Here is a 13089-nt window from a genome sequence, read left to right as displayed (position 1 = left end):
ATTTGACTGATTTATAAAATTAGTATTGTCAAAAATATTATTCATTTCAGTTTAAATAAAATTTGTTAATTCTTATGATATGTAGTTCTTAGTAAAAATAAATCTCTGCTATATTATTCTGTTACAGTGTTATTTATAGTTTACTGCATTATTCGCTTAAATAAAAGAGTATATTTTGATTTATAAAAATATTTTATTTCATAAACTTTAAATCGTAAGTATTATATAAACATACATCTAAATAATAAAACCAGTAAGGCAACGATTCATTTAAAAGTCAGATTTTCACTCCTAAGCTCCTGATGCTTATTAGACACTTAAGTTAAACATCTAATCTATTTGAAGAGCATCATGATTATTTGAAATTACTGGTTGTGTAATATTAAACCTAAAATAGTTAAAAATTCATCAGATGACCACTGAAGACTCTGGATGTTTACCAATGATCGCGTATGTATTGATCATATGGGTCAGTACCGGAACTGTCCGCTGAAATGCATTAAAAATCATTTAATAAAATCATACAGTATACATGAATCTAAAACCTTTGACAAAAACGTACTAGTATTATTATTATAACGAAAATAATTAAACAAATGTGGATTATGTAATACTAATGCGTTAACATTTATTTCTGTATATATTAACATGTTCATGTCATAGGTTTCTTAAAATAAATAAAATTGCTTACAATCGGAGTCACTCTCCTCCCTTATGGAAAACAAAATATTTTCAAGTCTGGTTTCGATTTCACTACTTATTGATATATTATCGTCGTCATCATCGTTATTGTCATCGTCATCGTCATCAGCCTCAACCTTATCATCATACAGCTTCAATAAAGTCAAAATTGGGCGTTCAAGTTCAGAGTTAGGATTAAACTTAGGCCAAACACGTGGCTTAGTAAAAGCCTCGTACTGTTGTTTCAGATATATATGGGTAACTATTTGCTCTTGCTCCACTTTTTCATCATTTTCTCGCCTTAGTGCATCTTCCATTTCATGATCTGCAGTGCTCGCTTCAAACTTAATTTCTTTACACTCTTTCTTACAAGCGATTTTATGCTTTTCAGCTTCGTGCTTTCCTTTATCGTTAGATTTTTCCTCAATTATTTTCATAATGGTGTGAGCCATATCCCAGGCTTTAGAAGTCCGATCATCCCAATATCTCTCCAATGTACCTTCAAGGAAAGATTCTAATGGTATGTCTTCTTGATCCAAAACACAGAAGATTAGTCTTATGGCTCTTATCTCCGAGATTTTTAAGTGTTTAGATTTAAAATCACCAAGTATAACTTGACGTGCCGTCATTTTGATCTGTAAAAATACATAAAAATCAGGCTTAAAATCGTAGGCTTTCACTGTAATTTATTACAACAAGCTTATCGAGCAGATAATACATAAATAAATTTAAAATAATGGCATAACGCGACAACTATACTATTATTCCAACCATAAATTTTGCATGAACTTGTTTAAGTAAACCTAACAATGCATTATACGTGTTAAACATCTAGTCTAGCAAATTTCTTTATTGAGCGTTCTAAAAACAATGGTGTAAAATCTGCGAAATTGCGAAAGAATATATAAGGAGAATTTTAATTTATTTTATTAAAATACAACTTAATGTTTGACTAAATATAATTAATTGGAATACTATCATATAATAACTATATAACAACATCCCTCAACATTTGGAACAAAAGTAGCAACTGGATGTGAATATATATTATTATATTTATATTATTGTAGAGGTAAGCTATTTATGGTTTATCTTCATCTAGCTTAATTTATGTAAAGTTAGTTGGGTTAGCTTGATTAGGTATCTCGCAGCGGAAGACCTCACCAGGCTAATACCGAATGTTGGTAGACCCAAATACAAGAGAAAGAACGTATATTACAATATGGTTCATGTACCCCTTCCCCTCCGTGTAGACAGAAAATATATTATTATATTTTTATCGTAGAATATTTTCTCAAACATTTACAACAGAAATTCTTTTTACTTTAACATTAACATGAATCGAAATAAATAAGTATACGAAAAATAAATCTTAAATAAAATTTTATTGCGATATTCTAAAATTAATATAAAATGTACAATTTTTAAAATAAATATATATAAATAAATTACATTCAAATCTCATAAATATGTTTTTGGAAAAAAATATGTCAAATTTACAATTGTATACACACTCCTTTCTCATATTTAGGATAATCGTAACGGACAAAAAATAATGGTGCTCTGGCCCATTGTATGAAAACTTAGGAAGCATCTAAAAGCGGTCAAAGAAAGACGAAGTTTCAAAAAAATAAAAGATTTTTAAATTTTTTTTTGTCAATTTAATGAATGAATGAAAGTGAAAAAATATTTTTGTATACAGTCGCTTTATTTATTTTTATTGTACACAATAAAAGATCGGCGTATATGATATTTTTAGAAGTACCTGAATGTTAGGAATATTGTTTAAATGCTACTGATCGTATGAAACACAAAATAATCATAAATAGTTAAGTGAATAATTGCTCATAAATGTCGGCAATTTAAGTCGAAATTTGACCTGCTTGTTAATTATGTTTTAAAAATAAATCTAAGACGACAATGGTTACTACATATTCATTTAATATATGTATGTAAAGAAAATGTTTCAACTCTTATTTAATGAATATTGCATGGTGTCAGGAAATGTTTTAATATGTCTTTGCACCCCCTAAAGAAATTTAAAAAAAAAACTAAAACAAAATTTTACAATCAACATATAACATGGAAATAAGAAAATATTACAAAAATTAACATTTGCATAAAAAATAAGAGTATTTCAAATCGTGGCACTTTGCACCCAAGCGATTTCTGAATTTTGTTTTGATTGACAAAATGGCACTAAATCCAGACTCGCATAAGTATGTCGTCACAAAAGCCATGAGCAAAGCTAATTCCTTTTCACTAAGTTTTGGGAACATCTTAACCGCCGAACACCAATATAGTTCCAAGGTATAATTTTCATACTGCATTTCAAGAACACGATTTGTGCGCAGTACTGAAAGATCTTCCTTTAGTTCTTCAACATCAAACATATTATACAAATTAAAAGAGTATGAAAGAAGTTTTAAAATACCTGTCAAATGACTTTGAAAATATTTCCAAATGCTCCACAATTTCTTTACACACACTTGAATTAGAAACTTATTGCTATCAACCATTTATTTGAGTGATGGAAAATTAAAAAGATTTTCTATTATAACTCGTCGACACCAAAGTTATAACTTTTGAAACCATTAATTTTCTCGCAGCATGTCAATATGCTTACATTTTACAAAACTTAAAGATGCGGTGGATCAGAGCAGTCGCGTACAGTGAGATACTTTCCCTTAAAAACGGAAAGTATCTCACCGACACCGACACTGTCCCTTAGAAAGGGAAAGTATCTTACCGTACGCGCCTGGTTCAGAGTCTTCGCTGAAGTGTCAAGGACTTTTTTCATCTTTGGAGGTAATGTTTTTGATATCAGAGAAAAACAGTAATTTGGATATCCAAGTCATACTTCGCAAATAATTCATTCACATAATAAAAGACGTATAAATCTTCTAATATGGCATTATCATAGACATACCTTACCAATGCAATGAGTTGACTGCAATTTGCAACATCAATTATTTTATCAAACTAGAGAGAGAGATTTTTCAGGGACTAGCTCTAATATCAGCGACTTGATCCAAAATGTCCAAACTCAAAACACTAATTCGGCTTTGAATAACATTATTTGATTACGGCACTAATTTAAGCTAGTTTGAGGTTTTTCCCAGAAAAATTGTTGCCATTTATTTAAAGAACATTGTAATTACATATTAAAAAAAATTAGTAGAAAAATAGGTTTATTATCTAGATTAAGAAATATATTAAGTATAAATACAAAAAAAAATATTTACAATAGTATAATATTGCCCCATTTTAATTATTGTGCAACCCTATTAAATATGTTAAATAAATTAGATAAACAAATGTTGCAAAAATTACAAAATAGGGCAATGAGAGTAATCTTAAATAAAAATAGATTAACTAATTGAAAAAGTATGATTGATAGATTAGAATGGTTGAATGTTCAAGAAATATTGAGTATGAATGTTTTGGTATTTATATATAAGTTAGAAAACAATATGTTACCAGAATATTTTAATAAGTATTTAATAAGAAATAAAGATGTACATAAATATAATACTAGAAATAGAGAAAATTTAAAGATAATTAAGTATAAGAAAACGAGTACGGCTAGGGGAATTATGTACGGAGGTTTTGATTTATATAATAGTCTTTCAAGAGAAATCCGAAACAGCAAAAATATAACGGGTTTCATAAATGGAATTTATAATGCACATAATTTTATCGACTCTTCTGCAATTGTATTCTTGCATTTACGAAGTTTTCTTGTGTGAATTTTGGAAGAGTTGCTCTAGGGTCAAATTGGACTATCTTAGCTATTAATGATTCAACATCACGGCTTGCAAAATCTGCACCACCATGTCGGTTATTGAAATGTTCCAGCAGTTTAGACGGCTTTAGATTTATTTGCGTTTGAAAAGACAGCGCCACAAAGTATGCACTAGGGATTTTGCACATCATCACTCTCTAGACTCGACTAAGTACACAGGCAACACACAATTGGCCCTGCATTAGAAGAAGACAGAAAGAGTAATGAAAATCAAGTATTGCTGGTTAGCTTTGTCCTTCTAATGCTAATAAATGCCGAATTGTGATCAATTTGACTAAATAACAAAACATTCTGCCGTTTTCCAATTAAAAAGTGTTAGCGGCCGCTAAGTGAATTAAGTTCACGACAGTGTCCTTTGTCTCACAGACTACTTCTATGCTAGACAAGATCAATGCCAAACGTTGGTGGAACAGATTCAAAGAGATAAAAAAAACTTATGAAGCAAATTATATTAGTGTTAAAAGAACGAGAATCAAGCACAGAAATTTTAGCGTCCCACCCATACAGCTTTCAAGAGGTAGCCAATTTAAGTAAGGTAGCTATCAAAAAGCGCTTCTATAAAGATTCATCAAAAACCTATAGACCTTATAAGCTAAAATAGCAATGGATTCAGGTATTTGCAAATGCCTATTAAAAAAAAGCAATGATGCGGGTCCTGAATGTAGCACTGTAGAAAAGTAATAGATAACGCAGACCACACGGCATTTGAAAGCTCAGCGTAGATGGTAAATATAAGCTTGGTTAAAAAAATATTAAGTAAAGGTAAAAGCCTGCTCGACTTGAGTGGAATACACGTAGCGCGTAAATAGAAAAACTGTGCAGATGACAAAGATAATAAACTCTAAGCCTAAGAGTAGCTGTGTGCTAAATGAAGGCATTAAAAAATCCCAGTAGAGTTTGATGAAATTCAGTCACAATTACAAGCCACTCGTTAGAAAATATATAAATAACATCAAAATAGATTATGGTTTCTTCGATTTACGTATATTTGTAAACATTTATTATATTTTCACAGCATCATATTTTTTTTAAATAGCAGTGAATTTCGATACAATTTAATTTTATTATTATTTTTTAGTTGGGTACACTACAACATTTTAATATTAAACCTCAACAATTTTTTTAATTTCATAATAATGTTTTTAAAATCTAAATAATTACATTGAATCAATCCTTAAATTTCAGTTGCATTGTACTAGATGATTTTTGAAAAACTTTGCAAACTAGTCGCCCGTTGGCAGAGCCGTAGCGTAGGGAGGAAAAAGGGGGGCATATGCCCCGAGGCGTAAGATTGAGGGAGCATCAAAATGAAGTTTGTAATAATCCATATTCAAGCAATATATTTGATTTTGCCAGGAAGTACATTGCCTTATTTGTAAAATGTAATAACCGTAGTTTGAATTCAGCTGAAACACACTCACCCAAGCAGATGGGCAATTTTTCGAAACAATTGTAAGCACAAACCAGTTTTTTATCGTTCTACTATTCTATGGAAAAAAATTTAAAAAAAACACTGACATTAAAATACTATTTGGAAACACCCTGGAGCACAACAATAGAAGCTGTCACAGCAATACATCGAGGATACACTAGTCGAACTTTTAAAAAAATCGTCAAAAGCCCCAGATTTTGAAACTAAAAGCGATGTAATAATTGCTATAAAATATTTTTAATTTGAATTTCTGTGATGGTATTGAATCAAGTCAAATCAAAAGCGATTACAAGATCATACAATAAATTTCACAAAAGCAGTAACTGATATTGAATATCTGTAATTAGAATTGCTTAAGCTCTGCGATGGTTTATGCGAAAATTTTGTTAAGATATCAAAAATAAAATGCACGGATTAAAATTAAAAAAAATAAAAAAATATTAGGCGGCGTAGAAGGATGCCAGGAGAAGTATTAATTGACGCAGAGTTTTCAGTACAAAACAAAATCATACGTGTTATGAAAAACGTACGTGAGCTATTGCAACGAGAAATATCAACACAATTTTTAAGATTAAAATACCTAAGTAAAAATTAAAATATATATATATATATATATATATATATATATATATATATATATATATATATATATATATATATATATATATATATATATATATATATATATATATATGTGTGTGTGTGTGTGTGTGTGTGTGTGTGTGTGTGTGTGTGTGTGTGTGTGTACATATAATAATATTCACAAAAAATAGTTTATATATATATATATATATATATATATATATATATATATATATATATATATATATATATATGTGTGTGCATATGTGTGTGTGTGTGTGTATGTGTGTACATACATATTAATATTCACAAAAGCTCAAGTCCACTATTTTGAAACATAATTTTGATAAGTTTGTCGCATCAGCAAGGCTTCGTTATAACACATGTTTTGTTATGAAGTTAAGTTAGGCTTAATATGTTAAAAAAATCACTCGGTGTGTATTAACATACAAACAAATGGATAGAAAATATTTTCAAAAAACATTTACGCAAAATGAAAAATATAAACAAAAAAGATGTACTTAATCCGAGAAAAGGACCAATATTGAGTATAATATGACAAAAAGTTAATGTTTAATAAAAAATCTGAGACGCTTACGGAGGAAAGCTACAGCGACGCGAGCGCCGACGCCACCCGATGACGAATGGTCAGCGTGTCAACAAATCGGCAATACCAAGTATATATTGAGACGCGCGAATTTTTAAATATGGCAGCATTACGAATCGCGGTGTGATTTAAATTGTTGAAAATGTATTAAATTTTGTTTAACGAACAATAAATGTTTTTATTAATATATTATTATTTATTATATATATATATATATATATATATATATATATATATATATATATATATATATATATATATATATATATATATATATATATATATATATATATATATATATATATATATATATATATATATATATATATATATATATATATATAGTACACATATATTATATAAATAGGTAAACCAGAAAAAATATTTTGCAAAATTAATTTAATATTTGTATTCATGTATATTTATAAATAGCTAAATTAAAATGTATATTTTTATAAATAGGTTTATGTAATATCAACAGCCATACCTTAAAATATCCAAGACTTACACAGTCAATGAAAAAGGTAACCTTTTATTTCTTAAAAAGAATACTGAACAATATTTTTTAATTGTACAATTTTATTGAAAAGAACAATTATTTATTATGGCATGTTTAAATTTATTAATTTTTAATTTAATTTAAGCAATATTTGATTTGTAATTATATATTTTGATAAAAAATAAAAATAAATATCACCTAATTAAGGCCGAGCTATTTATATTTAAATTGAAAATAATTAATTGAAACCCTATGATGTTATTTTTTCAACATGTACCTACTCCTACATCATAATAGAATGGAGTTTATTTTCGCGTTTTTTTTTTGTTTAAAAATTGTTTTGTTCATTTGTTTCAAATATTATTATTGCAATTTATTGTATTTTATTTATTGATGAAGCAAATTCAGTGGCTCTCAACATTTTAATTAAAGTTTTTTAATTTTATCAACTTTTTTATTACTTATATATTGGAATATTGATAACGTTTACATAAGTTTATATAGTAGTATACATGGGTTTACCAAACTTTTTTTTTAAACAATTGATCCAGTTTTTACACATTGGTCCCGTTGTAATCTGGATTGTCCTGGTTTCACAAAATTACCGAAATGATTTTTTTTTAACTTGTAAAGCTTCCGTAGCAATTTCACTTGAATTGTCCTAAATAAACAAAAATTTCTGAGAATGCCTTTAAATAAAATTATTTTGAGCATTCGCGGCAATTTAAGATTTTTTTCTCATTCAAATAAATAATATGAATACAATAATTAAAAAATATTATTACCAGTTGGGAAAAGTAACAAAAATAAATTTACAAACATAAAATAATTGCGGCCATACTCTGCCTGAATCACTACAAATATACTATATTCTGTTTTAAATTATTTATTTATAATTATAAATTAAAATGCCTTTGTAAATAATTTAATATTATTCGTAGTATTTATTATTTCCTAATATTACATCTTTTTATTTATTATTCTAATATTTAATTTATTTACACATTTATTTATAGTTTTCTTATATGATCCTCTTATTGAATAAAACATACTAATTAATTATAAGAAAAGCGACATTTGAAAATAAATATTATATGCATCTAAGAGTTGATAAAAAGTCAAATAGTTTATAGTATATATAAAAAATTTGAATAGATTAGATAACATATCTAAAATGCTTAAACTCTCGGCTAACAATAGCGCAGGATAAAATAGCACAAGACAAAATAGCGCGGCGGTAAAACAATTAAAGAAAAACAACGCAAAGCATATATAAAAAAATATAAACATAAATCAGAAATTAAAAACATTAAGAACAGGAATAATGTGTAACAATAAAATTAGAACCGTTCCCACGTGGGTTTTTTTCTGAAAGTGCACATCTGAACCTTCGATATTATTAATAATTGAGCTTATCAAAACTAGATAAAAATGTGAATTTAAAACATCTATTATTTTTCAATTAAAATAAATCTTATCTACCGAAAAAAAAAGTTAATACGATTATAAATAAAGTACAATCAAACATCTTACATCTGAATCGAATAAATACGTATATTTAAAAGAATTCTATAAATTTGAGAATAAAATTGGATTTTAATAAATACAGATTTCAATTTACGTCTACGACACATAACTAGTTATTACGGTCTTTAATCAATTGTATTTAAGGGGCAATACTCTTTACCTTTTCATCGTTTTTTAAAGATGAAAACCTGAATCAATATTTTTTACAACACACAGACAATCTTTGGATCTACCACTAAAAAATAAACGGATTAATTGCATTTAATTTTAGGCGAGCGTCAATTAGCTAGGTATACATATGTATATATAATATATCGTGGAACTTACGTCTAAAAGGTTTGCGGGCCCTATAACCAATATTTACATACGCATGCCCAGTGTGAATTAACACTAGTAATTAATCTCAAGTCTATAGTCTAAAAAAATATATTACACACCTTTTTATCCTAATTATAAAAAAACTAGTTTACTAATACTAGTAATTAAATACCATTGCTTAGAATAATTCTAAAAATATTATAAAATATATACGTTTTGCTTTAGAGGAATAAATTTAATTTTAAAAGCCTTAGATCACTAGCTAGGTAAATAGTAAATAGGTAATAGTCTTTGCCTTAAAAAAGAAATAAATGAGCTGTATTTTTTATTTTCATTTGTAAATGGTTTTTAAATTTTTCCGTAATTTTTATTATAATTTTAAAACTATTAGTCTTATTTTATCTTGTAAAATTAAAAATGTTTATAAACCAGTAGCTTGTATTTAATTTTATTGTACATGTCTTACAATAACGTTCCACTAAAAGAACGGTTTGAAAATATGAAATAATTTATTGGTACTGTTTTACTTTTTTATGCAATTTATTTATTTATTTTAATACATTTACGCCAATGCATTATAAATAAAGATAAAAAACAATACATAAAACTGAATTATTCACAGAAACAATAAGATTTAATTATCGTATATACAATAATTAATAGACCATAATGAGTCGATCAGCTGCGGGTACCTGAATGAGACAAATCAATACTATTCGACAGATGGTTAATTAGTCGGATTGTTGTACTTATTGAAGAGTTGCTCCATACTCTTGTTATTCCTATCGCAAGCCGCCAGGGCTTTTGCCGAGAGAGCTTCGTGAGGCCATCCTCAGCTTCTCTGCTAAGGTCTCAGCAAAGGTAACAGCGTGTTGCAACACTGCACCGATTTCGCCAAGTCTAATTTTAGCCGGGGTCGAACCCATAGATTTAGTCACACAACAAAGGTCCGCGACCTTTCACCTTTCAGCACCACCTCCGAGTGGCAGAAGCGGTGAAACACCATGTCGCTAAACTTTTATGTTCTTTCCGCAGGTGGTAGCGCGCCTCGAAGAGCGCTGAATGAGATGCGGGGTCGAGACTACGCAGTTCTTAACCAGTCACGGACCCTTTATGGCACATATGCCTCATTTATTTTTAAGGGACGACTGCCGACTGCTTTCCTGCAAACCTCAATGCTTTCGAGCGCTCATGCATGGCGTACGCCGCCTACAATTACGTCCGCTATTATTAGTTCGTTCACTTCTTGTTGTTTATCTTAAAAAGATCATGTTTTTTCTTAGATTTTTAAAATTATATTCGTCAAATTGACACCTCATAAGGGGTGCTAAATGTGTATAATGTATCACCCCTAAACAGAACCCGAGTAAAAAAATAATAATTTGGAATTACAAATAACTTTAATAATATCATTAATAAATAGTATAAACATTATTGGGCCGTGATTAGGAATTCCAGATGTGGTAATGTATTCAAATTACTTTTGTTGCCTATATTAAAATTATTTTACTTAAATTTATTAAATTTAATATAGTTGGGAGAGGGGTTACCAATTACCTACAAAATAAATTTAGAAGTCACTTTAACGATAATTTCAAGCAAATAAAAATAAATACTATCTCATCTCAAATTTAAAGCCTAGCAATGGAATAGAGAGCAACTGCATTTTTAATTTTTAATATTTCTTATTTATATTATAAACTTTTTTTACGAGTGCTTAAGAAGTGTTATTCCTTATTAAGCACTCGTAAAAAACTGCCTTTTGTTTAGAACAGATGAGCGATAGAGAATGCGTTCTACTTTGCGCAAAATGGACTATTGTTAGTTTTACCCCTTTGTTAACGATCGCCTTGACGTGCGCCATGACTTGCTTATCGGGAATTAAGTTGGTCGCACATGCACAATACGTTACTCGTACTCATTTTTACGGATATAGTGAGAATAGATTGTCAGCTCTTGCATTAATATCAATTAAAAAAATACTTTGAGACATTTTAATGAAAGACAATATAATTTGTGATTAGAACAATTATGTATAATATGCGGTTATTGATGACTATTGTAAGGAGCGTTGAATAAAATTAATGAAAAATAAATATATAATATGTTTATCAAATAAAGAAAATAAATTTAAAAATATTATTGTGTTCCCCCCCCCCCACCTCCTGATCTGTTTTTTTTTTTTGATAAGGTGAAAATAAGAAACGAATCAAGGGGGCTCGGTGATTATTGCGCAAACAAAAATTGCGGAAAAGAAAATGGCGCACATATATAGTATTTATATTAAAGAATACGGCAATATATATATATAAAAAAATCTGTTTATATCACAAATGTCAATATGATTATACTTTAAGAATATCATGTTTTAAAATTGTTTACAATTATCTTAATTTTATTACGTTTCCTAATTTTACACAATACCTTACAAAAAAATAAAGAATATAAAGCAGATTTAAAATTAAAATTTATTTGCCAATCAAACAATCATCTATGTTCCAAATTTTCGCTATGTGGAATTTTTGTCATTAATCAGGGGTGATTAAATACGAAATTATTATCACTACTTCTTTAACCCATATGTATAAACAGTTAGGTCTTTTACAAATATATCTGTTTAACATTTAACTATATTTATTATCAGCTCATGAGTCTTGGGTATAAAATCAACAAATTTATTTTTTATTAACATATAATTTTGTTGTATATATAAAAATAAACACAATATAGCCAGCTTAATTTGGTCGAGGATTATAAAATGCTTTTTTTTTAAATTGTTAGTTCTGCATTTTTAGATCTTAAGAAATTTTCTTAAACTTGATTTGTGTCTCTATTAATTTTATATTTTCAATTATCTAACCCAAACTGATTTGTTTCAATTATGTTTTAATTTATTAACTTACTTTGCTTAGGCACTTAGCCCACATCAATGCCAGTGCCACAAGCACTTAAACCCATATCAATGCCATTACCACCTGGAAAAAGTTCTATCTTTACGCTGACTTCAAGCTTCAACATCTTATTAACTTACACAAAATATCAGCTTTGGACTCAATCTTTCAAACATTCTTTTAACGCATTTTTTTGCAAATTATTTAAGCTTCAAATCTAAAACATATTACTTATTAGGAGTTTTAATTTATATTTAAAGATTATGTGACAATAAAACAAAATAAAATTTATTTAACATAACTTAAAATGGTGTAATTGTTATGATTTTAAAATTCTAAATCAGTTATTCTGAAAACCTTCAATTAAAAATTTGAATGAGACTATTTTATAAGGAGAAAATTCTTAAGATATTTTTAAAAATACATTTTTGAGTATAAAAAATGATATATAGTATAAATTTTGTTCTAAGCAATATTTACTAATTCTTACACCAACGACAAACAGCTGTTTCATATGTATGTTAGTTTCGATATTATTATTGTGAATTATAATAATATTATTATACAAATGTACAGTTTCCGTTATACAGATGAACTTATATTTATGATGAATCGAATGATTCATAAGAGTCTTGATACTTACTAATGTGTACATATATTGTAGTTCTTAATAAAATGTAGTATTTTCTCTTCCGTACCTTAAAATCTATGTTACTGTCAAGTCATGGTTAAATAAAAGATTATATG

The 13089-nt window shown here is 27.9% G+C and overlaps 1 protein-coding gene across 1 annotated transcript; it reads right to left on the bottom strand.

Annotated features, from left to right (window-relative positions):
• Positions 1 to 265: 265 nt before the first annotated feature.
• On the bottom strand, positions 266 to 1310 carry LOC148234105 (uncharacterized). The gene is made up of 2 exons (XM_088188369.1): positions 692 to 1310; positions 266 to 489 (listed from the first exon to the last, which is right to left on the bottom strand). Exons 1-2 carry the CDS (start codon positions 1308 to 1310, stop codon positions 437 to 439), a joined length of 672 nt encoding a protein of 223 aa, XP_088044495.1. The 3' UTR covers positions 266 to 436.
• Between the last annotated feature and the right edge of the window lie 11779 nt (positions 1311 to 13089).

The sequence above is a fragment of the Plectrocnemia conspersa genome, unplaced genomic scaffold, assembly GCF_051122295.1.
Source record: "Plectrocnemia conspersa isolate PC_06_02 unplaced genomic scaffold, ASM5112229v1 ptg000006l, whole genome shotgun sequence".
Lineage (NCBI taxonomy): Eukaryota > Metazoa > Arthropoda > Insecta > Trichoptera > Polycentropodidae > Plectrocnemia > Plectrocnemia conspersa.
Note: the sequence above shows the minus strand (reverse complement) of the source record. Positions and strands in the feature narration are given on the sequence as shown.